This window comes from Eptatretus burgeri, chromosome 3 (assembly GCF_056783735.1).
Source record: "Eptatretus burgeri isolate ZD-2024b chromosome 3, Ebu_testis_v1, whole genome shotgun sequence".
In the NCBI taxonomy this organism is placed as follows: domain Eukaryota; kingdom Metazoa; phylum Chordata; class Myxini; order Myxiniformes; family Myxinidae; genus Eptatretus; species Eptatretus burgeri.
The window spans coordinates 118,672,045-118,699,462 of NC_140963.1; the positions used below are offsets into that span (position 1 = coordinate 118,672,045).

Here is a 27,418-nt window from a genome sequence, read left to right on the forward strand (position 1 = left end):
TGGTTTTTTTGTGCAGTTCAATAAGAAAACAAGGTCAAGACAGTTTTTCAACTCAACAAAGTTTTTGGTTTTTCCTTCCAGTTCCATCTTAAGAATGAAGTTTCAATTGTTTCAAGTTTGAAAAAGGGTAAAGGAAGAGATATATTGTAAATTTGTCTCAGGAAATCTCAGGTCTTCCCAAGACTTTCTTGATTTTGCTGAAAAAGAATAAATAAATACATTACATGTCTAATATTGAATTAAATAATATATAATTTTTAATCAACTGAACTTACCACTCATCAAGCACCAACCAACCAAGAATGCCATGGATAGATGGTTTAGAACTCCAAAGGTCTCCAAGATGGAACTCGTTTTTCAAGTCTGGAAGGTCTGTCTCATATTTTGCGCCCTCAAGGTAGAACTCTTCTCCTGATTTTCCCGAATGTTTTGGATCATCAAGGTAGAATTGATATGCTGGATCAAGGCAGAACTCTTTTCTGGGTCTCTGCACACACATCAGCTGAAGGAAGTGAAAACCACTGTATATCACCACATTCATAATGTTCATCATTTTAATACCTTCTTACACAATCCTGGAAACACTATTCTCTCCATTGCTTTCTGCATCTCAGTTCAATTTCCCTTTCCTTTTGCCTTCAATTTCACATCTTGATTTTCTTCATCACAAAGTCCCACTGGCTTTAATTAACGTTTTTCAAACAATAAATTCTAATGCAGGAAAAGTTTATAATTGAAAAAATCTGAACTTACTACTCATCGGAAAAGGCGACGTTTCGGGAAGAATCCACTCGCCTTGGTCACGGCAGATGAGGAAATGAGGAAGAAGCTGGAAATCTGCCACGTGACATCCAACTTGCTTCAATTTCATTACCAACATTCATCGATTTAAATAATTTTAATGATCATCCAGTTGCACACAATGAATTATATACAGATACATTAACACTCATGCCAGACTTTCACCAACTGGATGATCTTTTTGGTGTTTGTCTGGATAAGAGTTCAGCAAAACATTCGTTTGTTCCGAACACTTCTGAGACACAGACAGAAAGGGACACGATGGGGGTGAAGAACATGCAGTTTATATAAAGTTCGGAATAATTTGTAATGTAAGGCAAGAATCTTGGCAACTTACGTTCCAACCGGTAAGATGGTTTCATTCGAGGGGTTGGAGGGGAGTTAACGAGCACCTCTTCTGAGGAGTCTTCAGAAAAGAAACAATAAAAACATAAACGAATAAATACATTGATATCTTCATCAGTTTGATAACTTGTTCAGGAAAGGGTACGGAAGGGAATGCAATGATGGAACAGGTAACGAAGAAAAGGTGAATAATCCAATCGAGGGAAGTTAAACTTCTTGTGATTTCACCTGCATCGCGATGACCATGTTAATAAGTTACCTTCCCACCAAAGTTAAAATTACAATGATCTCCACAACTAAGAACATTCTTCTTCATCGAAGGAAGTACAAACAGCAATGTTTATAAAAGAACAAGTGGCAAAATGCATTTCAGTTTACCGTCCCGACCTTGGGGTTTGCTGTCTTTGCACCGAGTGTGGTCATCGCAACTGCCCAAAGTATTGAAGAGTGCTTACCTGTTGAAGGTCTTGCATGTGGTGTGACCTGTCAACACCGTGATGTTTCTGCTGTTGCTGTTGCAGCCCCTCAGTAAAATGTTGCTTGTGTTGCTGTTTCAGCCTGTGATCACAATGAGGGTTCTGCTTTTCCTGCAGCCCCTCAACACCGTGCTGCTTCTGTTGTTGCTGTTGCTCCTTTCGACCCTGTTTACCCTGAAGACCTTTAGACCCCACATGACCCTTTAAACTCCTAAATATCCTTTGACCTCTTTGACATTTATATCCGCAGATCCTTTAGACCCGTTGAGACCCCATAGATCCATTTTGATCCCTTTTGTTGTAAGAGCCCGTATGACCTTTACACCGTTTGAACTGCTTCGACCCCTTAAGAACCCTTTACACACACAAACATCCAAATAGTCTTTTTGCAACAGAGACTACTCTTTTCAGCAGGTGATATGCAAACTCGTTCCTCCCAGAGGGTGGTAAACTGTGCTGATGACCTTATCTGATCGAAAACTACTTGGAAAAATGCAACTGAAATGAAATCAGATTGAGGGAATTTGTACAACACAAAATAGAGCCTCTCCCTCTCCTCCCCTGCGAACCTGGTGTTCCTGTCCTCAATTAGAATCGTCATTTGAACAAAGTCATTCATCGTCCCCATCCTCACAATGACATCCGTCATCGTCATCGTCACAATCACATCCATCATCATCGTCGCAATCACATTCGTCGTCTCCATCGCCGCAATCACATCCGTCGTCTCCATCATCACAATCACATTCCTCGTCTTCTGAATAAAATCTGTCATCATCATCTTCATCATCTTCCACTTCTTTATCCTCCCCATCAGGCTCATCTTCTCCATCAACTTTCTTCTCCTTTCTGTGAACACACAAGAAAAACCAGAACTTCGTTTGAGAGAACATTTCTCTGTGTAGCACAAATGTATCAATCAGAGGACCACCAGAGATATAAAGTCCAATAACATATTCATCAGTAGAGAGATCCATCGGGATCATAGTTTGCTGTTCTTAATTTGAAGATCAATAATAAAATGAAGACTTGTGAAGAGCTTTACCGGAACCGTTTGTTCATCCATAAATAAATCGCACAAAGCGAGTTGATGATAAGTATCACCATGGAGATGATCCCAACAGCAAACTCAAATCTCCCCCAAAGCGACACGAGTTGTCCAACGTCCATCGAACCGAAGATGGAACCTTCCCCAAAGATCTGTGGACACGGATATAACAAGTTTAATAAATTAATGTTACTTCAATGAAAACAGGAATCAATTTACTTCATAACAATCCTTAAATAGGATCCTTTTAAACTGAAATTGAAACACGACGTTCTGACCATAGGCCCAGTAAACGGATCAAACATTCCAGAACAGGTGTGGTTTCCTTGTAACAAGATTTAAGAGAACATTTGTTCACATCGTAATCAAACCGTCATAATTTCTTGAATATCACAATCTGCTCCGTTCCTATAAGTTCCTTTTCATTCTCATCAATGGGATCTTTAAACCTTTATCCTCTGTCCATCAGGGACGGTCTTTCTCTTCGTTTCCCACTTACCTGGTAAGACTTCCTTATAGTCCAGAATCCTGGACGCACTTGCAGTTGCGACGGAAACATATCCTCTTGAAATTCTATGAAAAAACTCAAGAGCACAACAAGGTACAACCACATCGTGCCAGCGAATGCGGCAGAATGGACGAAATGTTCAAAAAGGTGAACACACAATGCATCGCGATGATGGTCTTTGTGACGCTGCAAGCATTGTTGTCATGGTAACCCCATTGCGTTCCAAACGAACCCATTTCAGTTTTCATTGTATCATCATCCCATGTATTAAATGTAATTATATCATGGTTTGTAATATTTGTGTACATGTTGGCCTGAAAGTCGTTTTACCCCTCACCAGTAAAGCATTCATTCTTAAACTCTTGAAATACAGGTTTTATTGTGCAGTACTGTACTTATTATATAAAAGAAACACTTTTTGTATTTGTATGTGCTCCATCAGTATGGAGATGATCAACATCAACATCTTGAATGCATCCACATTATTATGTTCAGCACTGCTTGCATTCTCAATCAAATGCTGTCCAATAGCAGATGCACACGATGTTGGGATTGATGCTGCGACCTTCCTTCAAGCCCGTACCGGCTGTATTCGTGTACCAATTGTGTTTTTCCTGATGGACAAAGGGACGTGATATTTGATTCTGTCAGTTGGAATCTGGGCAGTTCTGCCTCCACACCAAGCATCACACCGGCACTTGAACTCATAAATAATCTATCTCTAATTCCAGCAATCTATGTGTGTGTGTGTGTGTGTGTCTGTCTGTCTGTCTGTGACCGCCGTTTCTCGACGACCGCTGGTCCGATCGGATTGAAACTTGCCAGGAATATTGCCGGGGCCCCGCAGATGTGCCTTTTCGAGGTTTGATATCGATCGGACAAGCGGTTCCCAAGTTACGGCCATTTATCTGTTGGCCAATGACAAGGCACGGTGCTATGACATCACAAATGACGTCACAATTAAGGTTTATTTTTTTTTTTTTTTTGCACGATCGACGGTCCGATCTGACTGAAACTTGCCAGGAATATTGCCGGGGCCCCGCGGATGTGCTTTTCAAGGTTTGATATTAATCGGACGAGCGGTTCCCAAGTTACGGCCATTTATCTGTCGACCAATGACAGGACAACACAATTCTTCTTCGTTTGATATGACGTCAAAATTGACGCTGGGTACCTGAGTATGTTTCCCAAGTTATGGCCATTTATGATACAGTTGGTCCAATCTAATTGAAATAATGCCCCAATCCAGTCGTCGTTTACGCACCTACGGGCCCGCCCTTACGGGCCCGTACTCGTATTGCTAAATTTTAAGGCAGGCAGAACATCCTTCTTAACTGCAGGAATCAGATGTCGAGAGGTGAAAATCACTCTTGGACAAACAGCGAGATACATGTTTGAGACGCATCTTTTGATTTGTTCCTCATATCTTTGCGTTCAAGAGATGCATTCAAATATTGAGGAGAGGACGAAGTACATCATATCTCTGAATACCAGAAGTAGCATTTATCTATTCCATGGACCCTGTGTTATGTCGGCAAACAGACTTTGTCCACTCTCTTTGCGTATTTGTGCAAAGAAGAAGAACACGAACTCGTCTCACGATCACAGATGTTGATGAAGAGGATTCTGAAACAGCCTCAGGGGCTCTGCCTCAGACTCGGCAACCTCCAACTGGAGAGCTGAACACTGAACTGAAAGCCTTGTGGTTTTCTTTTAGTCTGTTTTATGGTAATGTCCTTCAAATGTCTCAACTGATTAACTTTCTTTTTTCATTTCTGCACAATAAAACCTTTCTGTTAAAAGAGTTTAAGAACAAATGTTTATGTCTTGTGGGGTTTGTAAGGGAAAGACTCAAAAAGGGTGTGGATGGGGAAATTAATGGGGTGAGGCCAGCATTAGGATTGAGTTTAGAAATTGAGCTGTTAATGTTGAAATTGTGGCTTCCGCTATGTTGGAGTTCAAGTCAATACCACCCATCATTTCACTAATGGGAATACTAAAGGGGGAGGGAGAAAAATAGGGGGGAAGAGGGTGAGAGAGAAGGAGAGAGAGAGAATGAGAGAGAGAGAATGAGAGGGAGAGAGGGAGAGAGGGAGAGAGGGAGAGAGGGAGAGAGGGAGAGAGGGAGAGAGGGAGAGAGGGAGAGAGGGAGAGAGAGAGAGAGGGAGAGAGGGAGAGAGGGAGAGAGGGAGAGAGGGAGAGAGGGGGAGAGGGGAGAGGGGAGAGGGGAGAGGGGAGAGGGGGAGAGGGGAGAGGGGGAGAGGGGGAGAGGGGGAGAGGGGAGAGGGGGAGAGGGGAGAGGGGGAGAGGAGAGGGGGAGAGGGGGAGAGGGGGAGAGGGGGAGAGGGGGATAGGGGGATAGGGGGATAGGGGAGAGGGGAGAGGGGGAGAGGGGGAGAGGGGGAGAGGGGGAGAGGGGGAGAGAGGGGAGAGGGGAGAGGGGGAGAGGGGGAGAGGGGGAGAGGGGAGAGGGGAGAGGGGAGAGGGGGAGAGAGAGAGAGAGAGAGAGAGAGAGAGAGAGAGAGAGAGAGAGAGAGAGAGAGAGAGAGAGAGAGAGAGAGAGAGAGAGAGAGAGAGAGAGAGAGAGAGAGAGAGAGAGAGAGAGAGAGAGAGAGAGAGAGAGAGGAGCAAGGAGGGATGGGGAAGGGAAGACAGTGTGAGGTGAGAGGAAGGGAAGACAGTGTGAGATGGAGAAATAATTACCACCCAGAAGCATCCAGAGAAAAAATCCAGACGTGTCTGGAGCCAAGCTGAGAGAGACAAACACTGCTTGGACACGTCCGGAGACAAACACCGCCCAGACACATCCGGAGACAAACACCGCCCAGACACATCCGGAGACAAACATCCCCAGGACACCTTCGGAGACAAACACCACGCACACACGTCTGGAGACTAACACCACCCGGATACGCCCAGAGACAAACCCCGCTTGGACACGTCCAGATAAAAAACCTGCCCAGACACATTAAGAGACAAACACCATCCAGACATAACCACCGTCCGGATATGTCCAGAGACAGACAGAAAGAGAGAGAAGGAAGGGGGAGAGTGAGAGACATGTGGGAGGAGGGTGCTGCACTGTATTGGGACGGAGTCGAGCAAAGATGGTACACAGAGAGAGAGAGGGGGAGAGAGAGAGAGGGAGAGAGGGAGAGAGGGAGAGATGCTTTATCATCACACACACACACACACACACACACACACACACACACACACACACACACACACACACACACACACACACACACACACACACACACACACACACACACTTTGGCAACGTTGCTGATTTTGGCAACATCCCAAAAACCTCGAGTCGCTTTCACCGAAAAATAATTTTGCATTTAAATTAACTTTATATATATATGTTTCAGGGATATGTTCACAAACATTAATCTTTAGAAACAGCTGCGTCTTACGTGTGGAAAAAAATTTTGCTCGGTAATTTAGAAATCAGGTTAATGTGGAAAACGGCTCGAAATCGGGTGTTATTTCAGAACTCACTCAGGGTGACGGGGCACGAACCACTCACTTAGGGTGTCAGAGCAGGAACCACTTGTTCAGGGCAGCAGAGCACAAACCACTCGCTCAGGGCAGCAGAGCATAAACCACTCGCTCAGGGCAGCAGAGCACAAACCACTCGCTCAGGGTGACGGAGCACGAACCACGAGCTCAGGGCAGCACAGCATGAACCACTCGCTCTGAATGAGGTGGCGGGCAAAAGCTTCCTCACTGAATGAACGAATCGCTCAGAAGGACATAGCACAGGACTGCCATCGACTGTAAGGCGATCAGTATGTGGTGAAAGTGCTCATGCATGCAATCCAATGAAATGCTTGATGAGGAACGGTTGGCCAGGTTGTTGCTGCATATCATACAGGATACCTTTAACTTTAAAGCCGGTCTTCACTGTGCACACAGCAGTTAATGAAATAGAATGAATTCGTTCAATTAATGACTTTATCCACAAAAGAGTTGCAGCTTAATGAAGAGCAACCCTGGTGACATCGCAAATTCAATCGCCCGTGAAATAAACGTTGCAGATAATCCACCATAAACAGCCTGTGTATGCGTCACTTGGTACATCTGTTCGGGGTCCACGCAAACGCCATAACTTTTTTTGAAACGTCCATTTTTCACCAGAGTTGCTTTGATTCCCTGCAGAGCATCTCACAAAATATCCGAAAACAGACACAAATCTGTCAGACGCAATAGATAGGCAGCCCCTGTGGGGGACATGGCGTGAGGTCGAGCAGTGAATGTATTGAATCATAAAGCTCAATGAAGCTGGTTAATTTTGGGACGTTCCTGCATTTTTTGTTCACTCAATTTAATTCTCCAAACAGGAGAAAAAGATAAGTTTAATGATTTGGAAATTTCACATTTTCCTGTGTATCGCTTGACGAGGGAACATAGCCTTGCTTGCTTAAAGTAAATCGGTATATCGGCTTAGTTATAAGACTCTTTATTTCTTTAAATTATCAGATTTCACAACAGATTTCAACACTTATTTTGTCTGATCGATATTCGATCCTCAAAACCGAAATAATATTTTGATGATATACTTTAATTAGGCTGTGAGAGTCGATCGTGGAAAATCGTATCATATAATGCATGAAATCACTCCAAGCTGCAAATGTGAAAGTGAAAACTGGAGTACTTACAAAAGCGATGTACACGGTGATTCGTACCTGTGATGAACAGGTATTCGATAATATGAGTGAGGATAGTGAAAGAAAAATCCTCATTGTTAAGAAATTGTTGGGGGCTGTTCCAAGTCAGAGTATGGTTGAGCAGGCCAAAAAACATGTCGGCTTCAGACCCCAGCGAGGTTACCAAGGAAACGTCTTTATACCCCAGAGTGAGGTGGCCGAGGATCGCCTGATGATGGATATAATTTTAAAAGACCATTAATTAATTATCTTCAAAACGGGTGTTTACATGAACTGAAACAACCAATTTTCACTCTCGCACTTCCTTGGAGTTCACTTTGTATGCATGCACAGTTTCATGATGCTGGGATTTATTATTTTTGAGTTATGGAGGAGACACACACACACACACACACACACACACACACACACACACACACACACACACACACACACACACACACACACACACACACACACACACACACACACACACACACACACACACACACACACTCACACAGTTGTATGAGCATTTAACATTTACTTCGCTGTTCTCACACGAATCTGAAAATCTCTCAAAATATTCGTTCGAAGATCGAGTTTCTCACCGAGCAGGTGATTTTCTAACTAAACCCTCATGGGTCGTGATGGACTTGCAACCGTTTCATTTCTTTCATTTACTCTGCAACCAAAGGCGAAGGAGGTTTTGTTTTCACCTCTTTCTGTCTGTTTGGTTGTTACGTGCAAAATCGAAGATTATTCAAGTAAATTGGTTCGTCAATATTGTTATTACTTGACGAAATCTAAGATTTTGTCAAGTATGTTGGTCGGTTCAGTTTGTGAGTTTGTTTGTGTGTTCATCTCGTTCTACAGGTCGCATTTCGAGTCGGAATGTCATGGAACTTCACCAATGGACTTATTGGCCACCAGAATTGAACCCTATAACTTTTGGCATGTCAAGGTCAAAGGTCAAGGTCAGGAAAAATTCCTGAAAATCGCGAAAATCCGTATTTTTTAGCATGGGCCGATTTTCAAAAATTCATGTCTCTGCCAAATCTTAACGGATTCCTTTCAATTTTGAAACACGGACGTAGGAGGGGAGTATCTTTGACTGGATTAAAAATTGGTCACATCCGTTACGAATTAAGGAGGTGGCGGGTATTTTAATTTAATTTTTTAATTGTTTTGTTTGTTTTCCCTAAAAACTATGTTTAACCCCAAAAATACCTATTATCGCTCAATATTCTCGATGGTACGCGATCTTGTTGAATTTCATAAAGTCCTGGCACTATGGGCCATTTTTTTCTGTCTGTTTGTTTGTTTCTCGACTACAGGTCACAATTTTAAACCGATCTTCACGAAGCTTCATCACTTGTCATAAGGATGAAGCTTATTGTTTTTCACGTCAAAATGTCATAAGGTCAACATATATGGTGAGATTTATAAAATCCTCTATTTTCATTGATCGACTTAAAATTTGAAGAAGATTGGAATTTCAGGTCAATTAATTAAACCAACCAATTATTTTTGAGGTCAACATGGACCAAAAGGTCAGTATAGGCCCAAGGTCAACAACAAAGTTGGTATTTCTAAAATCCACAATTTTCATCTGATGGACTTGAAACTTGAAGAAGATATATATTTCAGGTCACTGAATTCAAACTGCGAATTACACTGAACAACAAAAAATTTTTTACTGGAGATGTGTAAAGTGATTTAGACTAATTTGGGTACGCTGATTTCAAAAATCATAACCGTTTTGCTGTATCACGTCAGGATTTTCAGTAACAGAAATATTCCCATTGCCTAGAAGTCAGGATTTCAATGAAATTTACAAAAATTCATTTATTCATTTATTTCATCATGAATGCTTCAAAATTATAGAAATTACAGAAAAACTCCACTAGAATGTAATTAAAAATGCTTTAGGCATTTGGCTTTGCGTTTGTGCTGCTCTGTGTCAGTTTCACGATGCAGGAACCAGCAGAAATCGCCCATCATGTTCGGGTTGTGCTGCCCTTGGTAACGCGTCTCCATGAGTGAAATCTCTTGGTGGAATGGCTCGCCGTGCTCGTCCGAGACTGCTCCCAAGTTGTCAGGGAAGAAGTTCAGGTGCTGGTGTAGGAAATGGATTTTCAGGGACATCCTGGAGCCAAGTTTCCTGAAGGACTCCAGCAGCTGCTGCACTATTTCTTCATAGTTGTCCGCGCGCTCGTTCCCCAAGAAGTTGTCCATCACAGCTTTGAAGCTCCTCCACGCTGCCAGCTCTTTGGGGTTTAGAGTTGTCGGAAAAGTTTCGTCCTTCATAATCTGTCGGATTTGCGGTCCAACAAAGACACCAGCCTTGATCTTGGCCTCCGACAAGGTGTTGCCAAACTTTTCCTTGAGGTATAAAAACCCACGCCCATTCAGATCCATTGCCCGTACAAAACTTTTCATCAAGCCGAGCTTTATGTGGAGTGGTGGAAGGAAAACCTTGGCTGGGTCGACAAGGGCGACATGCTTCACGTTGTGTCGACCAGGTACATGCTCTTTTCGCTCTTCCCAATCTTTCTTCGTCCAGTGATTCTTGTCGTCTCTGCTATCCCAGAGACAAAGGAAGCACATGTATTTCGTGTAGCCTGACTGCAGCCCTAACAAGAGCGCCACCACTTTCAAGTCTCCGCAGATGTGCCAGTTGAAGTCATTGTACTTGATGGAATCAAGCAGCTGCCGCATAGTCTCATAGGTCTCTGTCATGCTGAACGCGTGAGCCAGTGGGACTGATGGTTTCTCGTTGCCATTGTGGAGCAAAACAGCCTTCAAGCTGTTCTTCCCCGAGTCGATGAAGAGGCGCCAGTCTGCAGGATCGTGATCACACCCAAGTTCTTTCAACAGTCCGTTGATGTCACTGCAGAATGTCATCGTGTCTTCCATCTCAAAGAACTCAGCCATGTCTCTGTGACGTGCTCTGAACAAGGATATCTTGGTGTTAGGTTCAAGTAGATTCCACTGCTGCAGCCTTGATCCAAGCAGCTCTGCCTTCGCCTTTGACAGCGAGAGATCTCTTACAAGATCATTTAAGTCTCCCTGGTTCAGAAGGTGTGATTCTTGAGTGTCGGGTTCAAAAGGTTCATCATCACCATCCTCTTCACCACTGCTTACAGCTATGTTCTGATCAGCTGGAGGTGTTGGAACAGGGTTCTCGTCATCATGAGGCACAGGTTTATGAGCAGAGACGCAGTCAGCGTACTTGATGTGACCTTTATTCTTCTTGTTGAAGCCGGCGATGCTTGTGCAGCAGAAATAACAATCATCATGATGATTCTGCGGCTCACGCCATATCATGGGCACCGCAAATGGCATGCTCGCGCGCTTGCCCACCAACCACTGAGTCAAGGTTGTGTGACAGCTTGTGCAGCAGATGTGTGGTGCCCAGCTCTGTTCTTGGTCCCCCACCTTACACCCGAAGTAGTGAAAGTAGGCGGCCTTCATTTTCACTGCTGTAGATATACTTCGCTGTTGATCTTTTTTGGTATACCGACCACAGACATAACAGAAGTTGTCAGGATGATTGGTACAGGAACGCCTACTCATCTTTATCTGAAAGAAAGAAATATAACACAAGTTAACAACAATTGTACGAAATAGACATGTTAAAGACATGTAAATTTCATTGAAATCCTGACTTCTAGGCAATGGGAATATTTCTGTTCCTGAAAATCCTGACGTGATACAGCAAAACGGTTATGATTTTTGAAATCAGCGTACCCAAATTAGTCTTAATCACTTTACACATCTCCAGTAAAAAAAATTTTTTGAAATTTGTTGTTCAGTGTTATTTTTGAAGTCACCATGGACCAAAAGGTCAGCATAAGCCAAAGGTGAACAACTTGGGTGAGATTTATAAAATCCTCAATTATTTCTTTCTAAATTCCTCAATTGGTTATTCTGACCATGTCGTTGTCAAAGTGGACATCTCTCTGGCTATTATCAGAGAACCACCTCACTGCCGTCGAGTCTGGCATTTCACTCAAGCTGACTGGCAGGATATCCAAACAGCCATCAAACTTGCAGATTGGTCTCCTATCACTACTTTCTCCAACATCAACTCATCCTGGGAATTCTTTCAAAGAAACTTGCTCTCCTTCATGCACAGATTTATCCCCTCTCGTCTTCAGTTGTCCAAACCTTCCTCCCGCCCTTGGTTCACTGAAGCTTGTGGCGAGGCAGTTGTCCTGAAACAACTTGTGTTATCCTCATGGAAAGCAAATTATTGAGGGTAGTCTCAGTTACTTCCATAAAGCTTGGAACAAGTGTGTATCAACTCTCAGGAGAGCCACAAAACATCATCTTTGAAAGCTCAAGTCCGAACTTTCAAACCTCTCTCCCTCCTCAAAAATCGTGGTGGCATCTAATCAAATCTGTTTGTGGTGTATGTTCTCCCTCCATCCCCTCCCTTACCTCAAATGGCCGCGCTGCGGATACCGCCCGTGAAAAGGCTGAATGCCTAAACTCGGTGTTTGCAGCTAAATCTTATGTCCAAAACCCAATGCTTTCTCTACCCACCTTACCCAGTCACACCCAACTGTCCCTGGACTTTGTGTCCTTTTCTCCTGACAAGGTGGAGAGCTTGCTGTCAAACCTCAACTCAGATTCTGCAACCAGTCCAGATGGCATCAGCCCATGTGTCCTTAACACCTGCTCTTCTGCTCTTGCTCACCCTCAGTCTGTATTATTCACCCTCTCATTTACCCAAAGTCATCTGCCATCTGCTTAGAAATCAGTAAACATTCCTGCCCTGCATAAAAAATGTGCAAAAACAGATCCCTGCAACTACAGACCAACCAGCCTTCTGCCAATCATCAGCAAGGTTATGGAATCCATCATCACTTCAGACATTAAATCCTTCCTCTTCTCCAATGGCTTGATTTCCGATCTTCAAGTTGGTTTCAGTCCAAGTCACCCGACCCTGGATATGCTGCTTCTGCTCTCCCAACAATGGATGGAGGTCCTCAATGCCGGACATAAAATCAGAACCATATCGCGAGACATATCGGGTGCGTTTGACACTGTCTGGCACCCTGCTCTCCTCACCAAAGTCTCTTCCTCTGGTATCCAAGGCCATCTGTGCTCATGGCTCGCAGACTTGCTCTCCTATCGCAGTCAACGTGTGGCCCTAAATGGAGTTCTTTCATCCCCTCTTCCTGTCCAGGCTGGAGTTCCTCAAGGTAGCGTTCTGGTTCCTGTTCTTTTTCTGGTTTTCATCAATGATCTCTCCGACTCTCTGGAAAATCCTCTTTATCTCTTTGCTGATGACTCCACCCTCTGCCGTACCATCTGTCATCCCTCAGACTGGCAGGCAGCAGCTTCTTCGCACTCTGCAGATCTGGGTAAAATCACAAACTGGTCCAACACGTGGAACATGTCTTTCAATCTGGACAAATCTCACACTCTCACTATGTCTCTCAGAAAGGACCGTTTGGAACCCCCACCCCTCCTCCCCACATCCACTTTCTCAACAATCCTCTGGAAGAAGTCCTTTCTTTCAAGCTTCTGGGTCTCACTATCTGCCATGACCTTTCCTGGGAAGCCACATTTCAAACCTGGCCTCCAAAGCCAGTCGCCGACTGGGAATCCTCCGTCATGCAAAGTCCTTCCTTGGCCCACCTGATCTCCTGACCATCAACAGAGCTTTCGTCCGCAGCCTGATGGAGTACTGCTCTCCCCTTTCGGCTGGTGCCTAAAATATGAAAGTAGACAACCGGACGGCGACACTTTGGTTCCAGTATATGGACATGATAGACCTCCTCCGCAGATTCATCAAGGCAGAAAGGCTTGGCAATTGGGAACTTCATCTCCAGTGTCTCTATGACATGTTACCTTACCTTGCGGCATCACGGCATAATCTTTATGTCAAAAGTGTGCATATGCATTTGAAGAAAATGTCCAGGCTTGAAGAAGACCTTCCTGATGTCCACAAATACTTCATGGATGGATGTCATGTTGTACGCCGCTCTGATAGGCTTTGAGCTGGCATTTCAACTTATCTTGCAATAGAACAGTGTCTCATGCATAGTTTGAAAACTAGTGGAGGTCTGACAAGAGGATGAGGATTGACCGAAACCCAAAGACTCAAATGGATTCTCTCCACTCCGTCCTGTGCAGAGATCAATGGTACCATGCAAAATTTTACGGGAGTAACTTTCACCACCAGTGAACAACACAAGGAGACCAGCCATGCTTGAATGACCAAAGACCACAGTGACATTCAAGAGCTCTTGCAATATCTGGTACAGCGTAATCCATTCAGTACAGATGGGCCAAAGTCTCTGCGAAACATTGCAACAGGAGTAACAGCACACCCCACTGTGAATTGTAACAATGCCAAACATGTGGGTCAGCAAATACTGCAATCAATGGCAGGCAAGAAGGTGGTTGACTACACATTTAAAAAGAAAATCCAAGCTGTAACAATGGACACCAAAAGCTCCATTATGATTAGTGATGAAGAAGTCACGATCGATCCGCTACTCCTCTTTTAACGTCTGGTGACTGCTGGTACTAGATTGGATGAATTGCCAGATGCGTTCAGATATGAGCTATGCTCTTACCCACCTGCATTATTTGAATCCAAAGATGTGATGAGGTCAGGGAACAAAGCTAGTTTGGCTGATAGTCTCTGGTCCACAACACTTGAAGATGCCGCCAAACCTTCTGACCAGGTCCAGTATGTTTTGGATGGTGGTGCACTTCTCCACAAACTTCCATGGAGAAAGGGCACTTCCTGGGACGAGATTCTGAGAATGTACACCCAGTATGTTACTCACAAATACGGCAAAGCCATTATTGTGTTTAATGGATACAGCGACTTATGCAGCACAAAGGACTGTGTTCATAAACAACGAAGCAAAGGTTGCATTGGTGCAGTAGTTCACTTTAATGAGACCATGAACCTGCAGACGAAGAACGACGAATTTCTGTCAAATGTACAAAACAAACAAAGGTTAATTAACTGTTTAGGTAACAGACTGGAGAGAACTGGTTGTGATGTTCACCATGCCAGGGGCGATGCTGAAGTGTTCGTGGTGAAGACGGCTGTTGTTTGTGCGGAGCAGAGACAAACCGTTGTGGTAGCAGACGACACAGACATACTGGACTTGCTAATTCACCATGCTGTACATGTCGAAAATAACATATGGTTCCAGCCAAACCCAAAGAAGAAGAAGGCAAAGGCTCCACGGTGCTGGAACATTGCAGCAACAAGACACCACGTTGGGAGTAATGTATGCAGCAATATTATGTTCGCTCATGCACTACTCGGATGTGACACCACGTCAAGGGTGTTTGGGATCGGAAAAAGCAAAGCAGGAGTGAAACTAAAGAATGACAACGTCTTTGCGAGACAAGCAGAGGTGTTTCTGGATTCCACGTCAAACACGGAGGATGTCGTCAAGGCAGGAGAACTTTGTCTTGTCTCCTTGTATAATGGAGATGACGACGAAAGCCTGGATGACCTGAGGCTTCGCACATTTTATTCCAAAACCACACGAAGTACTGCAGCAGTTGAGCCACACAGTCTGCCTCTAACATCAGCTGCAGCTAAATATCACAGCCTCAGAGTGTATCAACAGGTTCAAGTGTGGTTCGGCCATGGTGACCAAGTACCTCCAGATCAATGTGGCTTGAAAGTGAGTGAAGGGAAACTGGCCCCAATTTTGACCGATAATACACCAGCACCACAAAAGTTACTGAAAGTGATACGGTGTAATTGTGAAACAGGGTGCTGCAGTTTGAGATGTATCTGCCGAAAAAATGGATTGTTCCATGGCCTGCGGTGAATGTCATGGGGTGTGTGCAAACATTTCACTGTCGGCTGACACAGACTCGGAGGAAGACCCAACAGAGTGTTAATTTGAGTTTTCGATGGCTGCGGCCTCCGGATGTTTCACAACAGATTCACCTTCAATTGTGATTGTTTAACCCTCGTGTATACAGATCTACTTGATGTGTAATACTATGTTATAGAATGTACTATTTAAAGTTACATAAATTTTATAAATGCGAGACTTCAATATATGAAATGTTGTTACCGGTACGGACTGTGGCCAGCCGCCCACGGAGCCCGGTCACCGCCAATTTTACGAATGTGGAATCATTCTGACCCATATCAAGTATTTCTGCAGGTTTAGATTATATTTTTTAACTTCCAGTGCAAATATCTGATGCTAGTGTCGTATATTAAACTATTGTTTATAAGACTAAAACACATTTTTGTTATTTTTCATTTTCGACATTCAAATTTTTGAATTTTACGGGTGGGGGAAAGTTTTCTCGAAAAAAGAAATGTTCCACTGAATATATTTTGGTCGATTTTCAAGAGAATACTCCCAGGTACATTAGGAATCATGAAGAACAGGTTTGAAAACGATTGCAATTTGTTTCGGGTTATCACCTTTTTCAGCACAGGGTGCCCGGACTAAACCTTCACACTTAAAACCCAAATCCAAACCCTAACCTTCACACCTAACACCCAAACCCTAACCTTCCTATCCCAAACCCAAACCCAACTCTAATCCCAAGATTATTAATCATTTTTACACAATTTTTTTACAAAACAACTCAACGAATTATGATTTTTTAAAGTTTAATTTTTTTTTTGAGCAGTTCAATAAAAATACAAGGTCAATCCAGTTTTTCAACTCAAACAAAGTTTTTGCTTTTTCTCTTCTAGTTCCACCTTAAGAATGAAGTTTCAGTTGTTTCAAGTTTGAAGAAGTGGAATGGAAGAGATATATTGTAAATTTGTCTCAGGAAATCTCAGGTCTTCCCAGCACTTTATTGATATTGCTGAAAAAGAATAAATAAATACATTACATGTCTAATATCGAATTAAATAATATATAACCATTAATTTTTAATCAACTGAACTTACCACTCATCAAGCACAATCCAACGAAGAATGACATGGATTGATTGGTTTAGATCTCCAAAGGTCTCCAAGATAGAACTCATTTTTCGAGTCTGGAAGGTCTGTCTCATATTTTGCGCCCTCAAGGTAGAACTTTTCTCCTGATTTTCCCGAATTTTATGGATCATCAAGGAAGAATTGATATGCTGGGTCAAGGCAGAACACGTTTTCTGGGTCTCTGCACACACATCAGCTGAAGGAAGTGAAAACCACTGTATATCACCGCATTCATAATGTTCATCATTTTAATACCTTCAACACAATCCTGGAAACACTGTATTCTCTCCATTACTTTCTGCATTTCAGTTCAATTTCCCTTTCCTTTTGCCTTCAATTTCACATCTTGATTTTCTTCATCACAAAGTCCCACTGGCTTGTAATTAACGTTTTTCAAACAATTAATTTTAATGCAGTAAAAGTTTATAATTGAAAAAAGCTGAACTTGCTCCTCATCGGTAAAGGCGAGGTTTCGGGAAGAATCCACTCGCCTTGGTCACGGCAGATGAGGAAATGAGGAAGAAGCTGGAAAACTGCCACGTGACATCCAACCTGCTTCAATTTAATCACCAACATTCATTGATTTAATTAATAAATTTAATTGCATCGATTTATTTTTAACCAACTTTCATCGATTTAAATAATTTTAATGATCATCCAGTTGTACACAATTAATTATACACGGATACATTAACACTCATGTCAGACTTTCACCAACTGGATGATCTTTTTGGTTCTTGTCTGGCAAAGAGTACAGCAAAACATTCGTTTGTTCCGAACACTTCTGAGACACAGACAGAAAGGGACACGATGGGGGTGAAGAACATGTAGTTTTGATAAAGTTCAGAATAATTTGTAATATAAGGCAAGAATCTTGCAACTTACGTTCCAACCGGAAGGATGGTTTCATTCGAGGGGGTGGAGGGGAGTTAACGAGCACCTCTTCTGATGGGTCTTCGGGAAAAAAAACAATAAAAATATAATAGATTAAATAAATTGATATCTTCATCAGTTTGACAACTTGTTCAGGAAAGGGCACAGAAGGGAATACACTGATGGAACAGGTAACGAAGAAAAGGTGAATAATCCAATCAAGGGAAGTGAAACTTCTTGTGATTTAACCTGCATCGCGATGACCATGTTAATAAGTTTCCTTCCCACCAAAGTTATAATTACAATTCTCTCCACAATTAAGAACATTCTTCTTCATCGAAGGAAGTATTAACAGCAATGTCTTTGAAAGAACAAGTGGCAAAATGTATTTCAGCTTAACGTCCCAATCTTGGGGTTTGCTCTGTTTGCACCGAGTGTGGTCACCGCAACTGCTCAAAGTATTGAAGAGTGCTTACCTGTTGAAGGTCCTGCATGTGGTATGACCTGTCAACACCGTGATGTTTCTGCTGTTGCTGTTGCAGCCACTCAGTAACATGTTGCTTGTGTTGCTGTTGCAGCCTGTGATGACAATGAGGGTTCTGCTTTTCCTGCAGCCCCTCAACAGCATGCTGCTTCTGTTGTTGCTGTTGCTCCTTTTGACCCTGTTTACCCTTGAGACCTTTAGACCCCACATGACCCTTTAAACTCCTATATATCCTTTGACTTCTTTGACATTTATACCCGCAGATCCTTTAGACCCGTTGAGACCCCATAGATCCATTTTGATCCCTTTTTTTGTAAGAGCCATTATGACCTTTACACCGTTTGAACTGCTTCGTCCCCTTAAGAACCCTTTAACACACACAAACATCAAAATAGTCTTTTTGCAACACAGACTACTCTTTTCAGCAGGTGATGTGCAAACTCGTTCCTCCCAGAGGGTGGTAAACTGTGCTGGTAAATTTATCTAATCTAAAACTACTTGGAAAAAAAAACAACTGAAATGAAATCAGATTCGTGGAAGTTGTACAACACAAAATAGAGCCTCCCCCCTCCTCTCCTGCGAACCTGGTGTTCCTGTCCTCAATTGGAATCGTCATTGGAACAAATACATTCATCGTCCCCATCCTCACCATGACATCCATCGTCATCGTCATCGTTGCAATCACATCCGTCGTCATCGTCGCAATCACATTCGTCATCATCGTCACAATCACATTCGTTGTCATCGTCACAATCACATTCGTCATCATCGTCGCAATCACATTCGTCGTCTCCATCGTCACAATCATATTCCTCGTCTTCTGAATCCAATCTGACATCATCATAATCTTCCACATCTTTATCCTCCCCATCAGGCTCTTCTTCTCCATCTACTTTCTTGTCCTTTCTGTGAACACACAAGAAAAACCAGAACTTCGTTGTCGAGAACATTTCTCTGTGTTGCACAAATGTATCAATCAGAGCACCACCAGATATCTAAACTCCAATAACAACATATTCATCAGTAGAGAGGTCCATCAGGATCATAATTTGCTGTTCTTAATTTGAAGATCAATAATAAAATGAGGACGTGAAGAGCTTTACCGGAACCGTTTGTTCATCCATAAATAAATGGCACAAAGCGAGTTGATGATAAGTATCACCATGGAGATGATCCCAACAGCAAACTCAAATCTCCCCCAAAGCGACACGAGTTGTCCAACGTCCATCGGGCCGAAAATGGAACCTTCCCCAAAGATCTGTGGACACGGATATAACAAGTTTAATAAATAAATGTTATTTCAATGAAAACAGGAATCAATTTCCTTCATCACAATCCTTAAACGGATCCTTTCAAACTGAAGTTGAAACACAACGTTCTGACCACAGGCCCAGCAAACGGATCAATCATTCCAGAACAGATGTGGTTTCCTTGTAACAAGATTTATTAGTACATTTGTTCACATCGTAATCAAACCGTCATTATTTCTTGAATATTATAGTCTGCTCCATTCCTACAATTTCCTTTTCATTCTCATCAATGGGATCTTTAAACATTTATCCTCCATCCATCAGGGACGGTCTTTCTCTTAGTTTCACACTAACCTGGTAAGACTCCCTTATAGACCAGACTGCAGGACGCACTTTCAGGAGTGCCGGAAACATATCCTCTTGAAATTCATTGAAAAAATTCAAGAGCACAACAAGGTACGACCACATTTTAGCAGCGAATGCGACAAAATGGTCAAAAGGTTCTACAAGGTGAACACACAATGCATCGCGACGATGGTCTTTGTGATGCTGCAAGCATTGTTGTCATGGTAACCACATTCGGTTCCAAACGAACCCATTTCAGTTTTCATTGTATTGTTGCGGGTCCGGGGTGGCGGGAATCTGACCCGGTCCCTGGTGCCACCCTCGCCACCACCGTCTCCTGGAGTCTATAACGCCGGCCGGCTCGGCACAGGCCTCGGGTCACGCGTCTTTAATCGCGATACCAACGTAATCTTGTACCTTATCAGTTGGGTAGATAGAACCCCGGTTACAGACTGGCTTTGTCAGTGACCGAGCGGAGTCTACCAGTCTGTAACCATTTTGGTCTTGTATGCCAATTGAACGGATCGTTCCTTGACGCGACACGCATTAATCCATAGCGGCAACTTCATCAGAATTAACCAGATTTATTGGGGACATCAGGGATCACAACACAAGCAATAACACGACAGTGCTTTTAGTAACAATCAACCCGTTCTTAACTAGGGAACCACAGCTAAAAGGTTTCGAGGGGATTACTACGAAATATGCCTTATGCAACACGTGCAAACAAACATGCATGTAGGACAAGACAGAGTACTTGGTGATGGCTCATGAACGAGAGGACCGTGTCCCAAAAGCACGAAGGTCGCTCGTAAAAACCAGCGGGTTTCCACGGGTTCGAACTCCCACTCAAACGTGCCGCGCAGCAAGAAATGGCGGCGCAGCACTCCAGCTCCCGCCCAAGTCACCGCGTGCGCAGTTCTCCTCAGCGCGCTCTGGCTCCGCGCAATGTCGACGATGCGAGATCGCCGATCTCTCTCCAGGGTTCAGCACATGAATGCCGACCTGGCCTGTTCTCCATACAAGGTCTCAGTTGAGGTCCGAGTTCCGCAGGCGGATCACAACGTGTCGAGCCGTGAGGTGAGCAAGGACAGTCAGACGCTCCGGCGTATCCTCTCCAGCCTTCCTGCCTTGAAGCTCGACTCCCGCTTCGTCCACTCAGTTCTTCTCTCGGTCGAATCACCGAAGTGCAGGTCGGTTCAGCGTCTCTCCCGGCAGACCCAACATGGTGCCTCCTTCATTTTCTCGTTTTGAAGCGACTCCGAGCACGCCTCGAGAACCCGGCCGTTCCTCACACACAGCACTCCTTTCGTCCCCTTTTCTTTTCTGCTCCGAGTCGTGAGGTGAATCGATGTGCAGGTTCCGCTTTCTCTGCCAGCCGATTCACCACTGCCTTTTTCTTTTCTCTCTCACCTCGACGCGCGAGCTCCTTCGGCACACGTCTGTCTCGGCGACTCCCTGACCAAAGGCTCCTCCCCTTCACGTCACTTCCTGTCCAAGCCACACCCCTCGCTCTCAGCCACTCCTCTCAGCCCACTGGGAGGGGCCTATTCCGGAATGAGGAAGGAATAATCGTGATCTCTCGTTTCACTCGTTTCACCACCATAGCAGGAACACAAAAACAGTCTGTTACTCCTCCCGACACACACATATCGTCCCTTATACAACACAACCTATCTCTCCATGAATTTAATGGGGGAACTGAGCTAATTCTATATTTACTATTCCCGTTAAGGGCCATTTCCGTAACACTACCCCCACCTTTCTCCCGAGGCTCTCCGAGCCTCCATCTGGGGCAGCCCACGGCAATGGCCCTGTCTAATGTGCAGCACAGATCTCCCATTTACTCTAACCCACAACATGGGAAGCACTTAACTCCAAAAATCAAAGTGTCACAGTAAGATTGGCATGTCCCTATCCTGGTGTGTCGGGTCACCAATCTAACAAACAAATTTACACTTTATGCACAGTACTTCACATTCTAATTATGGGTTTGAACGGGAGGGCATTCACTTTTACTTTTCACCCCACATTTGCATCGGAGCAGAACATTTCAAAGGTTCAAAGTTCTTTCACGTGTTTGCTCCTTCATGCCCTCTCCCGGCAATGTTGTCCATTCACCCCTGAGGGTTTCCTCACTTCGTGGCCTTATTGGCCTCTCACCAGGTGAGTTCAGTCGGCCGAGTGGCCTAATCTCACAAAGAGTCCTTCGGCTCGCTGAGCCCACAAAATGGCATAAATCTTCAGCCGCAACGGTCCACAAAAGCACTTTGGCCTCCATGGCCCACAAAAATGCTTCGGCCCATATGGCCTACTCACAAGCAGTAGCAGGCAACAAGGCCTGCATTGGACAGCAGATGACACAGCAGTGGTGGCATGGTGATATCAATGGTAAACAAATGCAGTTCGGAGGTGTTCTTGAGGACGCAAATGGGTGTGATGACCTTAGACTAGGGGAGATGGAGGGTACCCTGAACCTTCCTTGCCTGACTTGTTTTGGTTAGGTTCTCCCCCTTTTCTTTTTCTTCCTCTTTTTTTTTTTCTTTTACAGACAGGACGGTGTGTTTCTTACTCAACTGTTATCTTCGTGGATGCGTGCTCATGACAAACTGGTGGCCTCTCTGGCACTTGGAGAGGGTGACCTTGCCTGGCCCTTGCCAACAATTTCTCCCATCAGCACTACTCGTACCAGGTGTCACACATGAATGGTGCGGAGGAGAGTCCATCGAACCTTACCATTTACTTTTAGTTCTAGACAATGCAACAAACCCTGCTATGGTGAGAATGATCCGAATGACCCATTTTTCCCGACCTGGCACACTGTTCCATTCTATTAAACCTGGGCAAGGCCCTTCTTTGTCTTTTTCCCTTTGGTGGTGCCAGGCATAACTCGCTGGCTGGGGAGTGTGACGACTACTAGGCCTCTTTGCCTGCTTCCAATCGGGGGTGGAGGACACTCAGCAACCTCGGGGTTCACCTGAGCGTGCTTCTGGTACTCCTAACAAAGGGGTGGCTCTCTCTTGCCCCCATACTGTGCCCTCATAGCACCTATACTGTGCTCTCATAGCACCTATACCAAGTGCTCTCATAGCACCGACACCGTGCTCCCATAGCACTGAACCTTCCGTGCTCTCCTGGCACCTCTGACAGCCTTCACCTGCCAGGAACCCCCAAAGCCCTGCTGCCCTGCTTCCCGACTCACCAACTTCCCATACCATGTCACACTACCAACCAATATCCCCATACCTTGGCCTGCACCTACCCCTCGCAGTCCGCCTGCAAAATGGAACAGCAGCCAGAATCCATGTCCAATCCTCTAAGTCCCCCTAACCTACACTAACTTGGTTAAGAGACTCCTACCGACAGGGTACGTTGTTCGCACTCACTCTCCTCATCTGCACAATCACGCCATTCACCCAAACACTTTAGTCATTCATTCCACAGTGCCACACACCCAGTCCACACCACCATCCAACACCTTTCACGTTTATGTGAAAACAAAAACACACCAGTCCCTCAGATACCACTTGGTCATCAAATTTAACTGGTATACTTTTTCATCAAACCCCAATTAATTTGTCACTACGTCCATCGTCCGTTGGCCTCCTCCATACTGCCCTAATCTTTTATTTCCAACAATTTTCAAACGAGACATCAATATCTCTTCACCAGTCCCATGAACCTCTGCATGGTTCTAACCAGGCATTTCAATCCTTCCCTCAAACAAGCCACTCTTTGTCATCCACTTGTTTCAGGTGCGTTTAACGCTCTGCCTGTAATGTCTCCACCATTTTTTTTGATAATCACCCAAATCCACCTGTGCCACTCATGCTTCCTGTCATCTCTCAAGATGCAATCACTTTCGGTACAATTTCCAATCAAAATTTTCACATCCCCAAATGGCCTGCTTCTTTGGCTCATCGGAAGGGGAGTGAGGGAACGAATCCCTCATTTCCCATTACATGACCCCGCCGCCTTTCCGCCACGGCTCAAGGGGGTCATGCCTAAATGGGCGCCGTGATCTACCCCCTCCTTTTCTCCAGGGTTCGCGGAAGTCAGGCAAACCCCAATCGGTGGAATGACCTCCCCCTCTTCTCCAGGGTTCATGGAAATCAGGTATACCCCAATCTGTGGAATGACCTCCCCCTCTTCTCCAGGGTTTGCGGAAGTCAGGCAAACCCCAATCGGTGGAACGGCCTCCTCCTCTCCTCCAGGGTTCACGGAAATCAGGTAAACCCCAATCAGTGGAATGGCCTCCTCCTCTTCTCCACAACTCTCTGAAGACAGATAAACCCCACTCAGCCAGCCAAACCACTCGTGTGCTCAGAAAGGTCCGAACACCAAGTGACACACGCCAGTGCCGCCTGCCACTCATCTGCACTCCACTCCAAAGTTCCTGTGGGGCTAATAGGGAAATTAAAATCCAATTTCTAAAATCCAATCTAAAACTGCTCCAGGATGCAGCACCTCCAACTCTGTAAGAACCCATGCGGAGCTGTCCATTATGGTTTCTGTCCCCTGGCTCAAGTTCTGTCCTGGTGGCATTTCTATTTCCTCTTGCACTTCAAACCTATTTCCCATGGCTCCACTCATTCCATGCTCAGGACTCCCACACACAGCAGGCTGCACACATCCCAAGGTTATGTGTTGACCTTCCACACCTTCAACCTTGCCTGTGTACTGACCAACTGCCTTGCATTCCAGGGTTACATTCTCGACCGCCAGGTGAGTACTCACAGACACTTTGGCCTCGACAACACATACCGTTGCTGTAGTCTGGACTGTGGGCTCACAACATTCATTCACAGGCACTCTACACACACACATTCAGGGGGCACGCATACGTGCACCCCATCGGACAGAGTCTCTTCGTTAACATAAATTCAATTTCGACCCGAAGCTCATCGTCCGCACCATGTATGCATGTACCCACGTACCTGCTTTGTTCCAGAGTCACCTCTGTCCGGTCGCTTCTCTCCAGCAGGTTGCTCATCATCGGTTCGCCATACTCCTCCGGGGCTGTCAGCTCCACATGCTGGACCTGCTCAAAATGTATCTCACTCGTTAACAACCCCACATGCTCCCTCAATGTCAATGTCTCAATCACCAGGGTTTGCTCTAAGTGTGGTGTCATCCGACGAGTGATGTCAATCAAGTTCCGCACCACCAACATTACTCCCTGTGGTGACGTCACACATCCCATATCATTGTGCTGTTCTACTTCCTGGCTCCATTTTCTTTTCCATTCGAGTTGTTCTTCCTCTCTGAGCCTTTTGAGTTGTTCATTATCTTTCCGGAGTTTTTCCATCGTGGACTCCAACTTTGCTCTCTCCTTGAGTTGGTTAATTTCAAACTCGAATTGTTTTTGTTTTCTACCCCACCGTCTCTCATGTTTTTCATTCTCCAATCTCATCGTTTCTTTCAATTGGCTCATTTCCTTTTCCTGTTTCATTCGTCGTTCTTTCACGATCTCCGCATACTTCAACCTTGCTTTCTCCTTTCGTTGTTCTTGTGCCTCAATTTGTTTACTCCTCCACTGTCTCTCTTGTTCCTCATTCTCCAATCTCATAGTTTCCTTCAATTGGCCGAGCTCCTTTTCCCGCTTCATTCCTTGTTCTTTTTGTTTCTTTTCCCACTGTCTCTCATGTTCTTCCTTCTCCAGGGAGTTACTAATTTGCTCCTCCTCTATTCTTTTGTTCAGTTTGCTCTTCTCTTGTTCCAACTTATGGGTACTCCCCTCAACTTTACTCATTTCTCCCTGTAGTTCTTTGAACTGTCTTGACTTTTCCAAAAATTCTTCCTTCCTTTGCTCCAGAGATTTCTCTCCTCTTTTTATCTCCTGTTCCAGGCTCTCCCTTATCTGATTGCCTGATCTTACCTCTTCCTTCAGATGTTTCAATTCCAAATTGTGTTTCCATCTGGACTCTGTCCCGTTCCGCAATGCGCCGGCCAGCCCACAATACAGCCACCGAATTCGTTCCTGTGCATCGGCCAACTGTTGTGTCTCCCCGTGCACACCATCCTCCTGAACCTCGTCTGCATGCCGTTGTGCCTCATCCAATTTAATCTGCAATTGTTCTATATAGTCATGAGCACACCTCCACTGGTCCAAGGCATCCGACAATCGTCCATGAAGCTCATGAAAGGAAGCGTTGGCGTCCTCATTCGTCTGCCCTGGCGTATACCGTGTCCACGCGGCCTGAACCAGTGGGCGGGAGCATTTCCTTCGCGCCTTGGGGCTCGTTGCGCTATAATTAGCCCACTCCCGCTCCGTGTAGCACCGAGATGGAGCCGCGCCGCCATTTTGTGACTATTTTCTTTACAATTTGCAAATTTTTCCTCCGATCCGTTCAAGCATAAAATCACTACCAATTGTTAACACAATCGGTGTTCTGCAAATTTACAGAGGTGGAAGTGGAGAGTTCGTCATCCCACTCCTGACACCACTTGTTGCGGATCCGGGGTGGTGGGAATCTGACCCGGTCCCTGGTGCCACACTCGCCACTACCGTCTCCGGGAGTCTATAATGCCGGCCGGCTCGGCACAGGCCTCAGGTCACGCGTCTTTAATCGCGATACCAACGTAATCCTGTACCTTACCAGTTGGGGAGATAGAACCTGGTTACAGACTGGCTTTATCAGTAACCGAGCGGAGTCTACCAGTCTGTAACCATTTTGGTCTTGTATGCCAATCGAACGGATCGTTCCTCGACGCGACACGCATTAATCCATAGCGGCAACTTCATCAGAATTAACCAGATTTATTGGGGACATCAGGGATCATAACACAAGCAATAACACGACAGTGGTTTTATTAACAATCAACCCGTTCTTAAGTTGGGAACCATGGCTAAAAGGTTTCGAGGGGATTACTACGAAATATGCCTTATACAACACGTGCAAACAAACATGCATGCAGGACAAGACGGAGTAATTGGGGATGGCTCGTGGACGAGAGGACCGTGTCCCAAAAGCACGAAGGTCGCTTGGAAAAACCAGCGGGTTTCCACGGGTTCGAACTCCCGCTCGAACGTGCCGCGCAGCAAGAAATGGCGGCGCAGCACTCCAGCTCCCGCCCAAGTCACCGCGTGCGCGGTTCTCCTCAGCGCGCTCTGACTCCGCGCAATGTCGACGATGCGAGATCGCCGATCTCTCTCCAGGGTTCAGCACACGAATCCCGGCCTGGTCTGTTCTCCATACAAGGTCTCAGTCGAGGTCCGAGTTCCGCAGGCGGATCACAACGTGTCGAGCCGTGAGGTGAGCAAGGACCGCCAGACGCTCCGGCGTATCCTCTCCGGCCTTCCTGCCTCGAAGCCCGACTCCCGCTTCATCCCCTCAGTTCCTCTCTCGGTCGAATCACCGACGTGCAGGTCGGTTCAGCGTCTCTCCCGGCAGACCCAACACGGTGCCTCCTTCGTTCACTCGTTTTGAAGTGACTCTGAGCACGCCTCGAGAACCCAGCCGTTCCTCACACACAGCACTCCTTTCGTCCCCTTTTCTTTTCTCCTCGAGTCGTGAGGTGAATCGATGTGCAGGTTCCGCTTTCTCTGCCGGTCGATTCACCACTGCCTTTTTCTTTTCTCTCTCGCCTCGACACGCGAGCTCCTTCGACACACGTCTGTCTCGGCGACTCCCTGACCAAAGGCCCCTCCCCTTCACGTCACTTCCTGTCCAGGCCACACCC

At 45.2% G+C, this 27,418-nt stretch overlaps 1 protein-coding gene across 21 annotated transcripts; it reads right to left on the reverse strand.

Moving 5' to 3' along the window:
* LOC147030823 (uncharacterized) lies at nt 1-27,418 on the reverse strand. Of its 21 annotated transcripts, none has more exons than XM_085875307.1 (10): nt 19,244-27,418; nt 18,133-19,046; nt 17,669-17,737; nt 16,751-16,979; nt 16,556-16,665; nt 6,714-6,882; nt 2,668-2,822; nt 754-2,471; nt 276-502; nt 1-197 (listed from the first exon to the last, which is right to left on the reverse strand). In XM_085875307.1, exon 1 carries the CDS (start codon nt 25,485-25,487, stop codon nt 24,549-24,551), a length of 939 nt encoding a protein of 312 aa, XP_085731433.1. In that variant the 5' UTR covers nt 25,488-27,418; the 3' UTR covers nt 1-197; nt 276-502; nt 754-2,471; nt 2,668-2,822; nt 6,714-6,882; nt 16,556-16,665; nt 16,751-16,979; nt 17,669-17,737; nt 18,133-19,046; nt 19,244-24,548. The 21 variants fall into 21 exon arrangements, 19 of the variants coding, with proteins under 19 accessions (XP_085731433.1, XP_085731445.1, XP_085731439.1 ...); XM_085875319.1 differs by having other exon boundaries at nt 754-837; nt 1,139-1,207; nt 1,602-2,471; nt 16,751-19,046; XM_085875313.1 differs by having other exon boundaries at nt 754-1,036; nt 1,139-1,207; nt 1,602-2,471; nt 16,751-19,046.